Genomic DNA, 21,891 nt, shown 5'->3' with positions numbered 1-21,891 from the left:
TCCACATGAGGCAACTTCTCTCAATCATTCCAATAATACACAGTTGGATGTGTTAGTTTGGTTGGATGCACTTCAAGCTGCTTCCACATGGAGGCAACTTGTCTTTTTTGTAGTTGTGGGAACTACTTTTTCTGGCGGATGGTTTTTTTCAATAAATCTTCGATTAATGTGTGTTTATTGTATAGAAATAAGGTTGGATGAATCTGGCAGTTGTATAAAAGCTTTACACCACGTGCAGTTGTGATTTGTGACCAATAAACCATGCCTAGGGGGGTCTAACGACCCTCGGCTGCGCCTCGGGCCTAACGACCACCCCTAGGCATGGTTTATTGGTCACAAACCACTCCTGCGCGTGATGTAATGCTTAAATACCTGTTGTCTTCTAATAGATCATATGAGACAATACCTGTTGTCTTCTAATAGATCATATGAGACAATACCTGTTGTCTTCTAATAGACCATATGAGACAATACCTGTTGTCTTCTAATAGACCATATGAGACAATACCTGTTGTCTTCTAATAGACCATATGAGACAATACCTGTTGTCTTCTAATAGACCATATGAGACAATACCTGTTGTCTTCTAATAGACCATATGAGACAATACCTGTTGTCTTCTAATAGACCATATGAGACAATACCTGTTGTCTTCTAATAGATCATATGAGACAATACCTGTTGTCTTCTAATAGACCATATGAGACAATACCTGTTGTCTTCTAATAGACCATATGAGACAATACCTGTTGTCTTCTAATAGACCATATGAGACAATACCTGTTGTCTTCTAATAGACCATATGAGACAATACCTGTTGTCTTCTAATAGATCATATGAGACAATACCTGTTGTCTTCTAATAGACCATATGAGACAATATCTGTTGTCTTCTAATAGACCATATGAGACAATACCTGTTGTCTTCTAATAGACCACATGAGACAATATCTGTTGACTTCTAATAGATCATATGAGACAATACCTGTTGTCTTCTAATAGACCATATGAGACAATATCTGTTGACTTCTAATAGATCATATGAGACAATACCTGTTGTCTTCTAATAGACCAAATTCCTCAGAGACTCAGCAGCAGCCATCACCCCAGTCATCACACACATAATAAACATCTCCATAAAACAGGGACACGTCCCCAAGGACTTCAAAATTGCGAGAGTAACACCCCTGCACAAAAAGGGCAGCAAATTAGACCCGGGTAACTACCGCCCTGTTTCTATCCTTACATCCATCTCCAAAGTCATGGAAAAAATAGTATACGAACAGATCGAAAAGTACCTCGCGGAAAAAAATCTAATCTACGAATTTCAATCTGGCTTCAGAACATCCCACTCCACTGACACATGCCCTCTCTACTTGAACGACCACATCAAACAAGAGGTGGACGCGGGCAAATACTGCGGCATGGTCATGCTGGACCTACAAAAGGCCTTCGACACTGTCAATCACACCATTCTGATTGACAAGCTAAAAGCAATTGGTTTTGATAGTTTATCAGTGAGCTGGATACAATCCTACCTGGAGGGGAGGGAACAGATGGTGGAAGTAAACGGTACCCTATCCCCCCCCCTCACAGTGAGCTGTGGTGTTCCACAAGGAAGCATACTAGGACCGCTACTATTCCTAATTTATGCAAATGACATGTCGTCAGCTTGTGACTGCAACTTGTTCCTGTTTGCGGACGACTCAGCCCTGCTGGTCTCTGACAAGAACAAGTTACAGGTTGAAAAAGCCCTCAGCTCGGAACTAGGCAAAATCTGCATATGGCTCGCCGACAACAAACTATCATTACACATGGGCAAAACAGAGTCCATTCTCTTCGGTTCAAATAACAAACTCAGCAAGACCGACGGCTTCTCGGTTACAGTGGGTGACAATATTATCACAAGGAAAGATGAAATTACCTACCTGGGTTCCATCCTAGAGGCTAATCTTTCCTGTGACAAAATGGCATCCAATGTAATAAAAAAAGTCAACCAACGAACGCGATTCTTGTACCGGATCTCCTCTCTGGTAAACAAGAATACCCTGAAGACTCTAGCAGGAGCACTCATTCAAGGGTACTACGACTATGCTTGCACCTCATGGTACCAAAGCACCTCAAAGGCACTAAAAAACAAATTACAAACATCTCAAAACAAGCTAGTCAGACTACTACTTGACCTGACTCCTAGAACCCACCTCACCCCTGCCCACTTTGACAACCTAGGATGGCTTAGAGTAGACGACAGAGTACAGCAACTTGCAATGGGCCTGGTCTACAAGATACACTACGCGACCAAGGTACCCATGTACATGTCAAAATACTTCCCAAAGGTCAGTGAATACCACGATCACAACACCAGAGGGAGCTCCACAAATCATGTAAAACCCAGATTCGGCTCAAACAAGGGACTAAACACGTTTCGCAATTATGCCACATCAATGTGGAACGCCCTGCCTAAAGCTGTAAAGGAATGTGAATCACTACCCACTTTCAAAAACACTCTCAAAAAACACCTACGTGAGACTGCAATTCGAAACTGGCCCCTACAAATGTCCTAACCTAGTTGTACAGTAAATGACCAAGTAAGGCTTTGTCAATATTCCAATGTACAGTGTAAAATGTGTGTGTGTCCCCTACCCAACCCCCCACCCCCCCCCCCCCCCCCCCACCTCCAATGTACAGCCCTCACCCAACCCACCCAACCCCACCCCACCCAACCAACCTCCTCCAATGTACAGTTTCTACGCCAAATGTATATACACTCCTTTTCTGGACACTTTTGTATCACAAACAGTACTGTATTTGCAAATCTGATATGTCATAAATGTATAGATGTAGCAGTACTGTCTATCTGTATGTCATGTATGTCATATATGTTATGATGAATTGAAAATGGGGGACCCTGATGTAAACAAGACGAAAGTCTTTCTCTGGTCTGCATCCCCTTAACAATTGTATGTATTGAGCTGTACTGTACTGTACCCATTCTGCAATCTGTTAATAAACTTTTCAATCAATTCAATCAAAACCATATGAGACAATACCTGTTGTCCTTCTAATAGACCATATGAGACAATACCTGTTGTCTTCTAATAGACCATATGAGACAATACCTGTTGTCTGGTGGAAGAAAGAACGGACTAAAGCATCAGATTGTCCACAGTATCATTTGATATGGTTGTTAAAGTGTGTTCTGCTTGAACAGTGCACGCTGCGCTCCACATGGACAGGATGATGGTGTGTGTTCTGCTTGTCCAGTGCACGCTGCGCTCCACATGGACAGGATGATGGTGTGTGTTCTGCTTGTTCAGTGCTCGCTGCGCTCCACATGGACAGGATGATAGTGTGTGTTCTGCTTGTCCAGTGCTCGCTGCGCTCCACATGGACAGGATGATGGTGTGTGTTCTGCTTGTTCAGTGCTCGCAGCGCTCCACATGGACAGGATGATAGTGTGTGTTCTGCTTGTCCAGTGCTCGCTGCGCTCCACATGGACAGGATGATGGTGTGTGTTCCAGCGTTTCCGTTAGCCGGTAATTACCGGTATTTGACCGGCAAAATCTGTTGAAGTCCGACATATCTAATCTCTCCGGTCTTAATGTCCGGTGAAAATAATTCCCTCTAAGCACAATTTGATTATTTGAATTGTATTAAAATAGGCTAAAATTAAATAGCCTATGCGATGAACGAAACAATCATTACATTTGTTTCATCGTTGCTTCTAATAATGACAACGATGTTGTCAGCGAGAGCTTAGTGCTGGGATTGCGAGTGCATGTGCAGCTGCAGAGCCGGAGCTGCAGCGGCACAGTGCAGTACTCCAATTCAGCCATTGGCAATTCAGCTGTTGGGTGGGGGGCGCTGCTGAGCGGTCCCTAGATAGAGCCAGAAAACAGCTGAATCTGCTGCTCTGCATCGACATACTCTCGCAAATAAGTCGTTGGGAGGTGGAGAGAGAGAGAGTCGTCACGCAAACCCACGATAATGTTGCCGTCTCTCTCTGCCAAATTTCTCAGTTCTTCGCTTGATATAATTAATACAAATGTCCAATATAACGGAATTCGTTAGCTCATAAAAATGTGATTATAACAGACTGCTGTTTATTAATGTCGGGCGACTGCCCACAGACACCTATTTGATTTAAAGTCGGCAGCAGCACGGAGTCTCGGGACTTATTTTATTTGGAATATAATGACTGTATACGCAAAAGTAGCCTAGTTTTAAGTAAAAATATTATAAATCTACATGCCTTGATGATGTCATTCTTTTGTTTTGTTGTCATTCTTTTGCCTATCAATTGTTTTTAAGCTCAATAAACTCTGACCGGAATTTCTCTCATTTGACCGGTAGATTGAAATCTACCGGACACTGAGGCCGGCAACAATTTTTTCTAACGGAAACCCTGGTGTGTTCTGCTTGTCCAGTGCTCGCTGCGCTCCACATGGACAGGATGATGGTGTGTGTTCTGCTTGTCCAGTGCTCGCTGCGCTCCACATGGACAGGATGATGGTGTGTGTTCTGCTTGTCCAGTGCTCGCTGCGCTCCACATGGACAGGATGATGGTGTGTGTTCTGCTTGTCCAGTGCTCGCTGCGCTCCACATGGACAGGATGATAGTGTGTGTTCTGCTTGTCCAGTGCTCGCTGCGCTCCACATGGACGAATTACACGATCATCTCAACAGACACCAGATCAAACACCCAGACGCAGCGATGGTAGTGGCCGGCGATTTCAACCAGGCCAACCTGAAGAAAGTGATGCCGTCCTTTTTCCAACACATCGCTTGCTCCACCAGAGGGAAGAACACACTCGACCACTGCTATTCCCCGTTCAAAGCGGGTTACAAGGCAGTAGCCGCTCCGCCATTAACGGGGTCCACAAGCTCGAGCGATCATGACTCCATCTTGCTATTTCCGGCATATCAACAGAGATCACGTGACGCCGTCGTGTCACGTGAGACTAAGAAGTGGACCGACGAATCAGAGGCCACGCTCAAGGACGTGCTTGCAGACACGGATTGGGATATGTTCATAGGAAGCGCCAGTGACGTCAGTGAACTAGCAGACATAGTGGTGTGCTACATAACAACAATAGCTGATGGTATTGTCCTCAGGAAAACGGTGCGGATTTTCCCAAACCAGAAACCGTGGGTGGATAGCACTATTAGAGCAGCTCTGAACTCTCGTACCACCGCCTACAACCTGGGTAGAGAGTCAGGAAACATGGAGGAGTATAAGGCTTCAGTCTATACTCTACGCAAAGCAGTCAAACTTGCTAAGAGGACATATGCTGACAAACTGGAGACACAAATGGCACAAAACGACACAAGAGGATTATGGCAGGGACTGAAGTCAATAACTGACTATAAAGTCAGCGCCCCGTCAATGGGGAGCGACGACGCCTCCCTCGCGGACAAGCTCAACACCTTCTACGCTCGGTTTGGTGTAGACAGTGGCGCTGCTGGCTCTCCGGCTAGTGACGTCACTGGCGCGCCGGCTGTTGTGGAGGGGGGGGGGGGCAACCGCGAGGGGGGGGGGACGCTCTCTCGTTGTCGGAACACAGTGTGAGAAGAGCATTTATGCAGGTGAACACCAGGAAGGCTGCTGGCCCAGATGGCATAACAGGACGTATACTCAAGACCTGTGCCAACCAGCTGGCCCCTGTGTTCACCGTCATATTTAATCAATCACTGGCGGAGTCAGTGGTCCCTGCCTGCTTCAAGAGGTCTACCATCATCCCTGTGCCGAAGAAACCCTCCCCAGCATGTCCAAATGACTACAGACCGGTGGCACTCACCTCTGTGGTCATGAAATGTTTCGAGAGGCTGGTCAAGGACCACATTTGTGCCTCCCTCCCCAGTGATATGGACCCTATGCAATTTGCATACAGGACAAACAGGTCCACCGACGACGCGGTCTCCCAGGTACTGCACAGCACCCTCTCGCACCTTGACCGTCAGAAGGGGGGCTATGTGAGACTGTTGTTCATTGACTACAGCTCAGCGTTCAACACCATAGTCCCCACCAGACTGGTGGACAAGCTGATCGAGCTAGGTCTGAGCTCCGCCCTGAGCGCCTGGGTACTGGACTTTCTGAGCGAAAGACCCCAGGCGGTCAGGGTGGGGGGTCAGACCTCCAACACCATCACCCTGAGCATCGGGTCCCCCCAGGGCTGTGTTCTGAGCCCCCTGCTGTACTCACTCTACACACACGACTGTGTGGCCAAGTTCAGCTCCAACTCCATAGTGAAGTTCGCAGATGACACGGTGGTGGTGGGGCTGATCTCGGACAACGACGAGAAGGCCTACCGGGAGGAGGTGGAGGTACTGGAACGCTGGTGCCAGGACAACAGCCTGCTCCTGAACATTGGCAAAACCAAGGAACTGATCGTGGATTATAGGAGAGGACAGCAGGAGACACACACACCACTGATGATAAACGGGGCTACCGTGGACAGGGTGAGCAGCTTCAAGTACCTGGGGGTCCACATCTCAGAGGACCTGACATGGTCAACACACATAGGCACAGTAGTAAAGAAGGCGAAACAGCGTCTCTACCACCTGAGACAGTTAAGGAAGTTCAGAGTATCGGGGAAGATACTCCAGTCCTTCTACTCAGGAGCTGTAGAGAGCATCCTGACCGGAAACATCACTGCCTGGTATGGAAACAGCACGGCACAGGACAAGAAGGCCCTACAGAAAGTGGTGCGCTCAGCCGAGCGTACCACGGGTATTGCACTACCCCCCCTGCAGGTTCTATACAACAAGAGGTGCAAATCCAGAGCCTGCAGGATAATGAAAGACCCTCACCACCCCAATAACAGCCTGTTTCAGCTGCTGAGGTCAGGCAGACGCCTGCAAATCCCAGCTACTAGGACAGAGCGGCTTAGGCTCAGCTTCTTCCCCCAGGCCATCAGAGCCATGAACAATGTACATTGAGTGCTCAGAACATCGAACTGTCCACACACAAGCACACATGAACACACACACGACACGCACACTGTGCACGCTCACACACGAGCAGCCACTTAACACTTTAACATGAGCGGGCACACACTCATGTCGCACACACGCACACTTATGGCCAAAGGAAAGGACACTTTAAATTAGAATAACAGGAACAGTGTATTGCACTACCAAAGCTAACTAGCATGTCACACATGCGCTGTAAATAACTATGTACAGATACCGAGATGTCACTCCATGTTACCTGCTATCTGTTACTGCACAATGTTGTTTCTTCTTTTGATTCTATTATATGTACCACTGTATTGCACATCGTTGCGGGCAAGACCACCCGCATTTCATTGTATACCTGTATGCCGTGACAATTAAAACTCTTGACTTGACTTGACTTGACTTGGACAGGATGATGGTGTGTGTTCTGCTTGTCCAGTGCTCGCTGCGCTCCACATGGACAGGATGATGGTGTGTGTTCTGCTTGTCCAGTGCTCGCTGCGCTCCACATGGACAGGATGATGGTGTGTGTTCTGCTTGTCCAGTGCTCGCTGCGCTCCACATGGACAGGATGATAGTGTGTGTTCTGCTTGTCCAGTGCTCGCTGCGCTCCACATGGACAGGATGATAGTGTGTGTTCTGCTTGTCCAGTGCTCGCTGCGCTCCACATGGACAGGATGATAGTGTGTGTTCTGCTTGTCCAGTGCTCGCTGCGCTCAACATGGACAGGATGATGAGCGAGGTGGAGCGCTGGCAGAGGGACCCCGTGTCCTTCCTGGCGTCTCGAGGATGGGCCGCGGACCACCCAGGGGGCGCAGACCACCCAGCGGGCGCAGACCACCCAGCGGGCGCAGACCACCCAGACCACCCAGGGGGCGCAGACCACCCAGACCACCCAGGGGGCGCAGACCACCCAGACCACCCAGGGGGCGCAGACCACCCGGAGGAGGTGTTTGTGTTGTTGGTGGAGGGCTTCCTCGTCTACAACTACAGGTAAATGACAGCGACGCGTCAGGAGACGTTTTCTGTTCAGAACCAAGATCAAATCAAATCAAATCAAATCAAATTTATTTGTAAGGCCTGTTAATAATAATAATAAACACACGTTAATGTCCCCATGGGCCGGACACGTCTTCTTTTTTTTTTATAAATGTTTTTATTTTCCTTTTTCAGAACATACATAGAACAAGACATCACAATACAGTAGACTTAATAACAAAGACACCAACAACACTAGCACTAACAACAATAATGACAATAAGCATAATAAAGACATAATATAAACTATAAAAGTACATTAACAGACATGACAAAAGACAAACAACAAAAACATGGCTCAGATGGCTTCATATGTTATACAATGTATATATAGCAATAGTAGCGATTAGGGAGTCGGCTCCTGGCCAATGATAGCACCCAGTGGACTGATACAGACTGTGTGTGTGGGGTGTGTACGTTTGTTTTGTATGTGTGTGTTTTATATCTGTGTGTGTGTTTTATGTATGCGTTTAGTACAGTATGCATGTGTGTTTTATGTGTGCATGTTTTATATGTGTGTGTGTGTGTGTGTGTGTGTGTGTGTGTGTGTGTGTGTGTGTGTGTGTGTGTGTGTGTGTGTGTGTGTGTGTGTGTGTGTGTGTGTGTGTGTGTGTGTGTGTGTGTGTGTGTGTGTGTGTGTGTGTGTGTGTGTGTGTGTGTGTGTGTGTGTGTGTGTGTGTGTGTGTGTGTGCGAATAGGCATGCACTTTTAAATACATTATGATACCTTCTGGAACGACACAGAGCACCTACATACAAGACATTAGTGATCTCTAGGGAGGCTAAGAGTAATGGGGAAATCCGGCGAGTACAGTGGTGGATATCACAGGTCCAATATGAGATAGATATGGGTCCCATATTTCATAAAAAGTGTCCAACTTGGAGTGCAGCATACACGTGATGTATTCACAAGGGATACAGTCCATAATGATGTTGTGCCATGACCTCTTTGATGGAACCTCATCCTTGATCCAGAACAACAGAATGTTTTTCCTAGCAGCAAATGTCAACAAATTGAACAGTCTCCTATGTTTGAAATTGGCAATATGAATATCTGGGAGGCCTAGTAAGAGGCAGAGGGGATCCAGTTTGATGGGGGTATGGAATATATCAGATAGTTCCTCTACGATGTCGAACCAATAGCTCTGGAGCTTTACACAGGACCAAAAGCAGTGGACGTGGTTTCCAATCTCTATCTTGCATTTAAAGCAGAGTGGGGATCCATTGGGATCCATTTTACTCTTAAGGGCAGGGGTAATATGAATGCGGTGTAGGATTCTAACTTGGATAGACTTGGTGCGGTTGCAAACAGATTTTCTTTGCGTAAGTCCATGCATCCTGCCAGTCCATCTGCCAGTCCAAATCCATCCTGTTTTTTAGGAATCTGCAAGGAGAGGGCTTTCTCCACCTGCGAGGTGGAACTGTTTTTTTTTTTTTTTTTTTTGTCTTTCCCCCCCCTCCTTTTTCCGATTTTTCTCCCATCCCACTGTTAGTCGTTATGCCAATTCCCAACCCCCTTCCTGGTTGTTGCGCACTCCCCCCTACTGTTGGTCCGGGAGGCCAGAGACTGTCACATGCTTTCCTCCGACGCATGTGCAGCCAGCCTGGCAGCGCAGATTCTCACCGGGAATGTAACGAGTGGAAGGTCACACTACCTCCCTCCAGATCCTACCCTCGCTGTGCAGGCACCCCGACCGAACTGTAGGGGTCGCTGTCCACAACGCCCAGGACCCACCCATCAGCTTTCCCACCCCTAACACTGCCAATTGTGTTAGTATGAACGACCAGCCAAGCTGATAGCAACGCCGAGAGCTGGATTCGAACCCAGCGTCTCCAGCGTTGATGGCGAGTGCCTTGCCCACTACACCACCTAGCCGCCTCGAGGTGGAACTGTTAATTAACAGTGAGGTGTCCTTGGTGATAAACTGCCTAATTTGTAAGTATTTAAAAAATTCCGTTTTCAACAGGCCATACCGCTGCTGCAGTTGTAGAAAGGACATTAGGGTCTGGCCATCAAACAAGTGGCCAAGATCAGTTATGCCCTGCGTATGCCAGGTCTTGAAGCCGCAGCCAATTTGGTCTGGCTTAAAGTCAGGATTGCCTACGATCGGGCTAAGAGGAGAGGTCAGCTTAGCTCGGCCCTCCACCTTACGGACAGTCTTCCAGGCCTTGACGGAGCATAGTGTGATGGGGTTAGAGCATATTTTCCTAACAGACTTAAAGTCTTTGATAAATAGTAGGTTCCACAGGGGGGACTTAGATTGTGAGGATTCAATGTCTAGCCAGATTGATAGTGGGTCTGATCTGAACCAACCGACAAGCACCCTAAGGTGTGCTGCTAGTTGGTAATGTCTAATATTAGGCCGGTCTAGACCCCCATCTTCACCATCCATCTGTAATTTGGCCATTTTCAGACGTGGTTTCTTCCCATTCCAAATGAATGAGCTTAGCCAGCCTTCTAGCACCTTGATAACCTTGTTTGTCAGCAGCACTGGAATCATTTGGAGAGGGTATAATAGTCTGGGGAGTATGTTCATTTTGACGAGGGATATCCTACCCAGCCAGGAGATTGGTAAAGGGGCCCATCTAACTAAGTCTGCCCTTATGGTGTCTAAAAGGGGGGGAAAGTTGGCCTTAAACAATGTATCATAGGTGGGTGTCACAAACACTCCTAAGTAAACAAAGCCGGAGGGCGACCAGCAAAATGGGAAGGGCTCGGGCAGGATCGGAATGGATTTAAGTGTCCCAAGTGGCATTGCTTCGGATTTGGAAAAGTTAATTTTGTACCCCGAGAAGGTTTCAAATGTGGAAATCATGCGGGTTAGACATGGAATGCTCAGGTTTAGATATAAAGATCAGTATGTCGTCCGCATAAAGATTGATTTTGTGCTCCCTCTCGCCCACCCTAATACCTGAGATCGCGGCTGACTGCCTTATGGCCTGATAGTGGTTCTATGGCCATGTCAAATAGTAAAGGGCTACAAAGGGTTCCCCCGTTGTAGAGGAAAGTTGTTAGACCTAAGCCCGTTAGTCAGAACTGCCGTCATCCGTGAGTTGTAGAGAACCTTGACCCAGTCAATAAAAGTATTTCCTAGGCCAAATTCAGATAGAAACAAATACGGCCATTCTACACAGTCGAATGCCTTCTCTGCGTCGAAAGACAGAACCACCGCGGGGTGGTCTATCTCACGGGTCATTTGGATGATATTAAGGAGCCGTCTCATGTTGTTGGTAGAGTTCCTACCCTTAATAAAACCAGTCTGATCTTCGTTAATAATGAAAGGGAGCACTTTTTCTAGGCGCATGGACAGGATCTTGGAGAGCAATTTTTGGTCCGAATTAAGTAGGGCTATAGGCCTATAGGAGGCGCACTTTTCAGGGCATTTACCCTTTTTAAGGAGAAGGCAAATATTAGCCTCCCGTAGGGACTGGGGTAATATCCCAACCTCAGAGGAGTGATTAAGCATTGCCAGCAGGGGATCTAATAGAATATGACTGAATACCTTATAGAATTCGCATCCGAAACCGTCCGGGCCTGGAGCCTTACCAGATGGCATACCCTTAAGGGCGCACAGAGCTTCTTCCTTCATAATTGGGGCGTTAAGGAGCAAGTTCTGATCTTTCGATACCTTAGGGAGGTGCAAGTCAGCGAAAAAAGCTTGCATGTCAGAGAGAGCACCATCGGGTCATTCAGTCCTATAGAGTTGGGCATAGAAAGAGGCAAACTCTTTATTAATAGTTTTGGTGTCAAAGGCCCTGACCCCGTTTTGAGTCCGAGATTGAGGCTATTACTTGGGTGTCAGCCCTCTTTTTTGCCAAGTTAGCTAGGCACCTGCCAGGCTTGTCACCATGTTCGTACATTCTCTGTCTGGCAAATTTAAGAGAGTATTCGGCGTCCTGGATCAGAAGAGTGTTTAACGCAGTTCTGGTGGCCGTAAGCTCTATAAGCACAGCCGGGGCTGGGTTTGAAACATGTTGATTCTCAAGGTCGGCTAGTTTGGATTCAAGAAGTTTGCATTGTTCATTTTTCTTGCGTTTCTTGGATGATACGTAAGACATAATCAGTCCGCGAGAAAAGACCTTGGATGTTTCCCAGAGCAGAGACGGGTTATCCGTAGAATGTGAGTTAATTGAGTAGAACATTTTTAATTCCGATTCGAAATAGGAGACAAACATATCATCCTTGAGGAGGTATGGGTTAAGACGCCAACGTCTCGACAGCGCCCTCTCTTCTGACAAGGAGTAGACCAGATATATAGGGGCGTGATCCGATAAAACAATACTTCCGATTGTGCAGGACAATACTAGAAAGAGCTTAGAGGAAGGGATGAAGAAATAGTCTATTCTACTGTTGCTCTTATGTGGGCCGCTAAAAAAGGTGAACTTCAGTTCTCCAGACATCTGAGAATCCGATGTCTGTACATAGGGAGGAGAGCATCTTTGCTTGCCTAGAGGGGGGAGCCATAGGGAGGAGAGCATCTTTGCTTGCCTAGAGGGGGGAGCCAAACTGGGTGGGAGTTTGTCAAGAGATGGTATAAGGTGACAGTTAAACTCTCTGCCCACAAAAGCATTCTCAGAGGCCAGGCCATTATATTCAGTAAATATTTTGGATAGAAAGTCAGGGGAGTAGCCCTTCATTTCTTTACCCTTAAGAACCCCTTTGATAATCACATAGCGACCTTGGCTATCTGAAGAGGAAGTTATGAGTCTAAAGGGGAGATTTTTATTGATCAGTATGGCCACTCCCCTACTAAATGTAGAATAGTTTGTGGCGAAGACCTGTCCCACCCAACTCTTTTGGAGTTTAGTGTCGTTGGGTCCCATATGGGTTTCTTGTAATAAAGCAATAGAAACATTCTCCTTCTTTAAAAAGGTCAGAATCACCTTCCTTTTCGCTAGTTTCTGAAGACCTCGAACATTCCAGGAGCAGAGCTTAAAGCTCTCAGAGTTAGCCGTAGCCATAGAATATTAGGGGGTGTGTAGACAGGGCAGACCTAAAAAGGCCTGTGGGCACACCAAATTCACCTATTTTAGCCACTAAGCATAATTATGTACCTAGAGCCATACAAAAAACTAATATTTTCAGTAGTAGAATAGAATAGAATAGAATAGAATAGAATAGATCTTTATTGTCATTGTTACAGTTGTTACAACGAAATTAAAAAAATGCAACCCTAGGTGCTAGTAAAATAAGAATAAAAACAGTCCTAAACACAGTGTTAAATATAAAAACAGGGTGGGGCGTAAATAACATTAATAAAACAGGGGGGTATAGAATATAAAATATATATAATTGCACTATCTCTTAATGTTGTGTGTGTGTGTGCGTGTGCGTGGGGGGGGGGGGGGTGCAAGGAGACTGTTGTTTTAAAATTTAGCTGAGTTTAGTGCACATATGGCCCTGGGATAAAAACTAAACTTCAGTCTGTTAGTCCGGGTGGGCATGACGCTGAAACGCCTGCCCGAGCGCAGCCGCACGAGGTGCTTGTTGCCCGGGTGGTGTGGGTCCTTCAGTATTTTTACTGCTTTTTTGAGGCAGCGGGAGTTGTATAGTCCCTCCAGTGAGGGGAGGGGGCAGCCGATGATCTTCTGGGCCGAGTTGACGACCCTCTGGAGCGCCTTTCTCTCTGCGGCTGTGCAGCTGAGGAACCACACATTTATGCAGTAGGTGAGGATACTTTCCACGGAGCAGCGGTAAAAAGACACAAGCAGGTCTTGTCTGAGGTGGTAGTTTCTTAGTACTCTCAGGAAGTAGAGTCTCTGCTGTGCCTTTTTTCCGTGGTGTTGATTCTCCAGGTCAGGTCATCCTCCAGGTGGACACCCAGGAACTTGATGACCGAGACTCTCTCCACACATCCCCCGTCGATATACAGGGGCTGTATGTCAGTCTTCTTCCTCCTGTAGTCCACGATCATCTCCTGGGTCTTTAGCTTGTTCAGCTGTAGGTTGTTATCCTTGCACAGGGCTGACAGCTGCTCTATTTCATCGCGATACGCGGTCTCGTCACCTTTTGTGATGCAGCCCACCACGGTGGTGTCGTCAGCGAACTTGATGATGGTGTTGCTGGGGTGGACTGCATGTGTCCTGAGCCATACATAAAACATACATAAAAAACACATAAAGGTGCGGGACCGGTGGGCCTTTCCCCAACAACACAGGGACTCACAATAGGGCCTAAAACCCTCAAACCTACCATAAGTAGATTACTCTCTCAGTGGCTGCTTGCCACACTCTCAAAAAAAAATAAAAAAAAAAATAAAAAAGTCTCAAAACGTAGAGTAAATGGAAAAGTTCACATTAAACCTTATAAGAACATGGCTAGGTTCAGACAATAGACCTAGAACAGGAACCATAGCAAGAGAAAAAAGGGGGGGGGGGGGTAAGTGACCTGTGTACTCCATGATAAACGTGTGCAGTATGTCCACCAGGCCGGAAGAGGGCGATACTCTGCTGACAGTTCCGTTGTTTCCTATGGTTCACACAGAGTAGCTTGCTGCCTTGTCATAGCGCAATTAGGCAGCCGTGTCAGGAGAGGGCGTTGTGCAAAAGTTCGCCTGACATTTTAGCGGCCTAGCAGGTCAACAGCAGATGATGACGCCTCTGGCCGCAGGCGCGACCATTTGCCATGTGTGTGGCTAGCAGAACGTAGCTGGAAGAGCGTGGCTGATGGATCCATGAGACCCCAGTCCGAAAAAATATATACACACACACTAAAAAAAGAAGAAAAAAAGCATCACGGAGGCATTAAGCCAAGTCGTGACGAGGCGTAAGTGCAGTGGCGGAACTTTGTTCCTAGCGGTGGGGGGGGACATATTAGGGGGCGTGGTCAGTGACGTCGCAGGGGGGGGGGGGGGGGGGGGGGATAGGGAGGGGCGCCCCCCCTTCCCATTTTATTTATTTTTTTTTTGCAATACGCATTTTCCCAGGCGGTGGCGCCTCTTGTAAGAAGTGGTCATCGTGGAGCCAGGGCTTGTCCAGCTGCACGTCCGCTAATTTAATATAATGATCCTAGTGAATTTTTTTTAACTCTGTCAAAATAAACGAGCTGCATAGGCATAATAAACTGTAAGCGACATATACATGTTTGCACTGTCTTTTTTCTATTATAAAGTGCCTCTCGAGACTCGGGTCCATAACACATAACAGATCAGTCATTTGATTGTAATGCAGGTGCTCGCATTATAAATCGAATGTATGCGAGACAAACAATGTAATCGTTTTGATGCATACATCTCTGCCCAGCCTACCCCACCTGTTGCTGTTGCGCCCCCGCACAGAGAGACCCATATCCCCGCACCAGAACGCTACGACGGGGACGTCTCTAAATGTCATGCCTTTATTTTTCAATATTCACTAGTATTCGGACAACAGCCGCACACTTAAAGTGATACATCTAAAATCGCTTACCTTACCTGTCGGGGGTCCAGGACTCCTGCGTTAGAATGGGCGACAGGCAGCTCTCCACTTCCCTCTGCAATTCGTTCCCTGCATACATCGCAAAAGGTATTCGACCACCCTCCCGGGGGCTCGGATAGTTCTTGTAACTGCCTCCGTGTTCAAGTTTAAGTTAAGTATGATGTCATAGACTATGTCAAATGTCATGACTCATAGTAGAATCGGCTGGCTTGTTCGCCATCCGCCAGGGAAACCACAGATATATTCCTTTACTGCGAATTGAGAGCGTCCCAAAAATGATTCCAGGCCGCTATTTCTTTACCAACGGCCCGCGTCTATTCGAATCCCAACTGGTTCAAGCGTCGGCTACACGCTGCTTTAATAGCACTGCATTATCGAGACAGTGCCCCTATGACTTTGAGTGGCAATGAATTCCAAGAGTAGGGTAAATCTGCAGTGCCGGCACTGTGTAGTAGCGAGTCACAGTGCTGGCCGCCAGGCCGCGCAGTTGCAGCGGTTTGGGGGTAAAAACATGGGGGGGACAAATACTGCATTCTTAAAAGCAGAACCTCAGCCCTCCTGGAATCACTCTGTACTGACAAGCTGTTGTGACAGGACATCACATTCACTGAGAGACATTAGACTACACCCAGATTCGGCTCAAACAAGGGACTAAACACGTTTAGCAATTATGCCACATTAATGTGGAACGCCCTACCCAAAGCTGTAAAGGAATGTGAATCACTACCCACTTTCAAAAACACTCTCAAAGAACACCTACGGGAGACTGCAATTCGAAACTGGCCCCTGTAAATGTCCTAACACAACCCCCTCCAATGTACAGTAAATTACCAAGTATGGTTTTGTCAATATTCCAATGTACAGTTTTGCTTGTACAGTTGTACAGTGTCTCCCACCCACCCACCCCTCCTACCCAACTTAGGCACTCTTTCGAAGTTGGTTAAGGTTAGAGTTTGTCTTAGAGCGTGACGGCAAGTTCTTTCGACGGTTAAGCTTAGGCACTCTTTCGAAGTTGGTTAAGGTTAGAGTTTGTCTTAGAGCATGGCGATAGAACGCTAGGTAGTTTGCAGGCTGTTCGACGCGGAAATGGGCAAAGACACAGCTCGTCACGCGATTGGGCAAACATGTCAGTGGCCAATCAGAGAGCGTCAGTCAGTGCCAATCAGAGAGCGTCTGCCAGAAATGCGGCTAGGTTTAGAAATAACGCCCCCTAGTCACTAGGGGGAGCTCGATGATATCCGCTATCAGCACCGGCGGGTCTCTGCTGTCTGTCATGAATAATGATCCCAATCTGCCTTATTCGTGTCGGGGCTGTGTCTATTCTTTTACCAACGAATTTCCAGTTTTGCGTTCGCGTTCTGCGATTTGATTGGCCACTGACGTTTCTTAGGCGACTCTTTCGAAGTTGGTTAAGGTTAGAGTATGGAATCAGGGCTGGTGTTCTATCGCCCTGCTCTAAGACAAACTCTAACCTTAACCAACTTCGAAAGAGTGCCTAAGCTTAACCGGTGAAAGAAAGAGGCGTCACACGATTGGCGCTACCAGAAACGTCAGTGGCCAATCAGAGCGCAGAGCGCGAACACGGAACTGGAAATCCGTTGGTAAAAGTATTCAAGCGTCGGGGCTGGGATGTGGAGATGCAAGTTTTGACTTTTTATTGCTGTTTTTACCTCAAACGGAAAACCTCAAACTCTTATGAAGAGGAGAAAAAATACTCAAGATTAGACACTTGCAGACGGCAGGGTGTGACGTAGGCTACTGTATATTTTAGTTGATGAAATATCTTTGTTGACTAAATATTTTAGTTGATGAAATATGTTTTCATTTCAGTGTCACAGTATGACATCGATCTCCAAAATAAGAAAACAATAAAATGTGGGGCCTCTAGTGAAGAGGGGCATCCAAAACAATTTAAAATTAAAGTTAAAAAAAAAGAAACAAATATTTGGGGCCTCTAGTGACAAGGGGCCTCCAAATTTTCTTTTAAATAAAAGTAAAAAAAATAATAATAATAATTTGGAGACTCTAGTGACGAGGGGCCTCCAAAAGGCCTCGAGTGACGAGGGGCCTCCAAATTTTTTTAAAATAAAAGTTACAAAAAAAATAATAATAATTTGGGGCCTCTTGTGACGAGGGGCCTCCAAAAGGCCTCTAGTGACGAGGGGCCTCAAAAAAAATTAAAAAATTAAAAATAATTTTTTTGGAGGCCCCTCGTCACTAGAGGCCCACGGGCCGCGGCCCGGACGGCCCGCTCGTTAATCCGGCCCTGGTGGTACCTGCCTGCTTCAAGGTGTCCACTATTATCCCGGTACCAAAGAAATCCTCCCCAACAGGTCTCAATGACTACAGACCGTTGGCACTCACCTCTGTGGCCATGAAATATTTTGAGAGGCTGGTTAAGGATTACATTTGTGCCTCCCTCCCCAGTGATATGGACCCTATTTAATTTGCATACAGGCCAAACAGGTCCACTGATGATGCGGTCTCCCAAGTACTGCACAGCACCCTCTCTCACCTAGACTGCCAGAAGGGGGGCTATGTGAGACTGTTGTTCATTGACTACAGCTCAGCGTTCAACACCATAGTCCCCACCAGACTGGTGGACAAGCTGATCGAGCTGGGTCTGAGCTCCGCTCTGAGCGCCTGGATACTGGACTCTCTGAGTGAAATCCCCAGGCGGTCAGGGTGGGGGGTCAGACCTCCAACACCATCACCCTGAGTATCGGGTTCCCCCAGGGCTGTGTCCTGAGCCCCCTGCTGTATTCACTATACACACATGACTGTGTGGCCAAGTTCAGCTCCAACTCCATAGTGAAGTTTGCGGACGACACAGTGGTGGTGGGGCTGATCTCTGACAACGACGAGAAGGCCTACCGGGAGGAGGTTGAGGTACTGGAACGCTGGTGCCAGGACAACAGCCTGCTCCTGAACATTGGTAAAACCAAGGAGCTGATCGTGGATTTTAGGAGAAAACAGCAAGGGACCAGCGTTTCCGTTAGCCGGTAATTACCGGTTTTTGACCGGCAAAATCTGTTGAAGTCCGACTTATTTAATATCTCCGGTCTTAATGTCCGGTGAAAATAATTCCCTGAGTCTAAGCACAATTTGATTATTTGAATTGTATTAAAATAGGCTAAAATTAAATAGCCTATGCGATGAACGAAACGATCATTACATTTGTTTCCTCGTTGCTTCTAATAATGACAACGACGTTGTCGGCGAGAGCTTAGTGCTGGGTGTGCGAGTGCATGTGAAGCTGCAGAGCCAGAGAGGCAACGGCACAATGCAGTATTCCATCAGTACTCCAATTCGGCCATTTTCAGCCAATGTTGGGTGGGGGGCGCTGTTGTGCGGTTCCCAGAAAAGAGCCAATAACAGCTAAATCAGCTTCTCTGCAGCGCCATACTCTTTGCAAATAAGTCGTTGCGAGGTGGAGAGAGTCGTCACGCAAACCACGATAATGTTGCCGTCTCTCTGCTTTCTCAGTTCTTCGCTTGATATAATTAATACAAATGTCCAATATAACGGAATTCGTTAGCTCATAAAAATGTGATTATAACAGACTGCTGTTTAGTGTCGGACCGACTGCCCACATACGCGGTCTATTTTATTTCAAGTCAGCAGCAGCACGGAGTATCGAGGGACTTATTTTATTTGGAATATATTAATTAATGACTGTATACGCAAAAGTAGCCTAGTTTTAAGTAATAATATTATAAATCTACATGCCTTGAGGATGACATTCTTTATTCTAAACTATGACCGGAATTAATCTCATTTGTCCGGTAGATTGAAATCTTGCAGGTCACGGAGACCGACAACAATTTTTTCTAACGGAAACCCTGCAAGGGACACACACACCACTGAGGATAAACAGGGCTATCGTGGACAGGGTGAGCAGCTTCAAGTACCTGGGGGTCCACATCTCAGAGGATCTGACATGGACAACACACATAGACTCAGTCGTAAAAAAGGCGAAGCAGCGCCTCTACCACCTGAGACAGTTAAGGAAGTTCAGAGTATCGGGGAAGATACTCCAGTCCTTCTACTCCGGAGCTGTAGAGAGCATCTTGACTGGAAACATCACTGCCTGGTATGGAAACAGCACGGCACAGGACAAGAAGGCCCTACAGAGAGTGGTACGCTCAGCTGAGCGTACTCATAGCTGTCAACATTGGGATTTGAAAATACGTGCCGGTTTTAGCCCCGCCCCTTCTCCTGGCCCCGCCCCCTCAGCCCGCCCCCTCCCACCCGGCCCCGCCCCCTCCCAATGGAGCTGCCTCGTCGCTGCCATCTGCTGGTCAAAACCGGTATTATTTTGTTTTCCTACTGTGTAGAGTGTAAATGCTATAAAAATACAGTAAATGACCTTTTATCAAAATATTAACCATTAAATAAAGGTTGTAATCTGTAAATGCATTTGATTTTACTGTAATTTGACAGTATTTGGAAACCATAGATGCCAGACATTTAGTTTTCTTGCAGCTTTTTTTCTTACAGTCTACAGTCAGTGAATCCTAAATCTCCACTAGGCAACCACTTATCAGTCCAACAAGGACTGGGTGAACTAGTTGCTACATTAAATTAATCAGATACCTGGTTGAAAGTGAAATGCTGTGAACATCCCTGCATTAAGTGTAAGACAAATTCAGTATAAATTCAGTTTATGTAGTAGTAGCATTAACATGTTCATATTTATTGAAATCTTACAATTCATACATAAATGTTATGATGAATTGAAAATGGGGGAAGAAGTCCTTCTCTGGTCTGCATCCCCTTAACAATTGTGTATTGCACAATACTGTATTGTACCCATCTGTTAAAGTTAGCAATCAATCAATGTATTACCAGTGTCTTTATACCTTCATCACTGTAGGCTACATATTAATACGACAACTCAAGAAGAATCAAGAGGTTTATTTGTCACATACAGTGAAATGCAGGTGGTCACGCCCGCATTGATTGTGCAAAATGCAAAAAATATAGGTAACAGGATATGCATGATAAAAAAAGACATGCCATGTTCCTGAAAAAGCTATAAAAAATACCTATGGTCATTAATTTAGCAGTGGGAATATCATTTTTATTGCACATAACACGTTTTAGCTCACGATCAATGAAAAAATACTGTATTGTCTTGGAAATGGGCGATGTTTAGCGTGTAATAAACTACAAACTACAGCATGTGGAAACAAACTATTATTCCCATGCTGGACTACAAGTAATGTTTGTCAAAATGAGCCACACCGTGTCTCTACAGCTATATTACAGAACACACACACAGCTTCGCATGAATGAATGAATGAATTAAAACCTGCGAGTTACCAGTAACTGTATTTGTCATACCATGACAATTCACGACAACTTTTAAAACGGATCAATTTATATTTATAAATCGCATTCAGGAAATTGGGCGTCAGTGAAGGAATGTGGAGGAATGGCAGGAGGGGACAGTGGAGGCGCAGAGCAAACGGCTGTTCACCAACCAACACATTTACACATTCCTGCATCACATACAGTAACTTTGTATTGTTTTATCCACAGAAGATTTGCAAACCTTTTGTTCCAGAGACAAAAGCCACAGAGTGGGCAATCAAGAGACACTGGCTAAGTTGATTTGACACCCTCGGTCTGCCTCGGTGCATCAGTCTACTCTCTCCCCTGAGCTCTGAGCTTTATCCGGTCGCGTCGCTGTTATTCTTCTTCGGATCGCAACGGTCTGACTTCCTGTGATAACGGTCTAATCTACACTGCTGCCACCTGTCGTCACGGAGGAGAATTGCAGCCATTTTGTAAAAGTACAAAATACGTGCCAATCCGTGAACCGTGAACATGGCGTGAAGAGGGTAAAAAAAACAGGAGAATCCCGGGAAAAACGGTAGGGTTGACAGCTATGAGCGTACTACGGGTATTGCACTACCACCCCTGCAGGTCCTATATAACAAGAGGTGCAAATCCAGAGCCTGCAGAATAATGAAAGACCCTCACCACCCCAACAACAGCCTGTTCAAGCTGCTGCGGTCAGGCAAACGCTTGCGAACACCAGCAACTAGGACAGAGAGACTTCGGCTCAGTTTCTTCCCCCAGGCCATCAGAGTCTTGAACACTGAACTCTCCACACACAAGCACACATGAGCACACACACAACACACACACTGTACACGCTCACACACTAGCAGTCACTTTAACATGAACACTCATGCTGCACACGCTCACACTTATGGTCACTTTACAAAATGAAAGGTCACTTTAAAAAATAGTATAGTATAACTTGAGATTGTATAATAGCAGTGTACATAAAGACCCAGTGCCTCATCCGTAGCTAACAGTGTATTGCACTATCGCAGGACCTAGAATGTCTTGCCATGCTCTTGTAAAACTCATGTACATACCTGATATGCCCTACTTTGATTACTTGTATTATTGCACAAATGTCGTATTCTCATCCTATTGGATTCTTATTATTGTATTATGCACAATCGT

The 21,891-nt window shown here is 46.3% G+C and overlaps 1 protein-coding gene across 2 annotated transcripts in view; it reads left to right on the top strand.

Annotated features, from left to right (window-relative positions):
* LOC311236049 (nicotinamide riboside kinase 1-like) overlaps positions 1 to 21,891 on the top strand; it is a 54,640-nt gene that overhangs the window by 18,047 nt on the left and 14,702 nt on the right. For both annotated transcript variants that reach the window (XM_084323635.1, XM_084323636.1), the window contains exon 4: positions 7,660 to 7,948. In XM_084323635.1, the coding sequence (XP_084179761.1) occupies positions 7,660 to 7,948 (289 nt within the window). The remainder of the gene's footprint in view (positions 1 to 7,659; positions 7,949 to 21,891) is intronic.

The sequence above is a fragment of the Notolepis coatsorum genome, assembly GCF_963971535.1.
Source record: "Notolepis coatsorum genome assembly, chromosome: 10".
Taxonomy (NCBI): Eukaryota; Metazoa; Chordata; class Actinopteri; order Aulopiformes; family Paralepididae; genus Notolepis; species Notolepis coatsorum.
The sequence above is the reverse complement of the archived record's forward strand: the minus strand, read 5'-3'. Positions and strand labels throughout refer to the sequence as shown.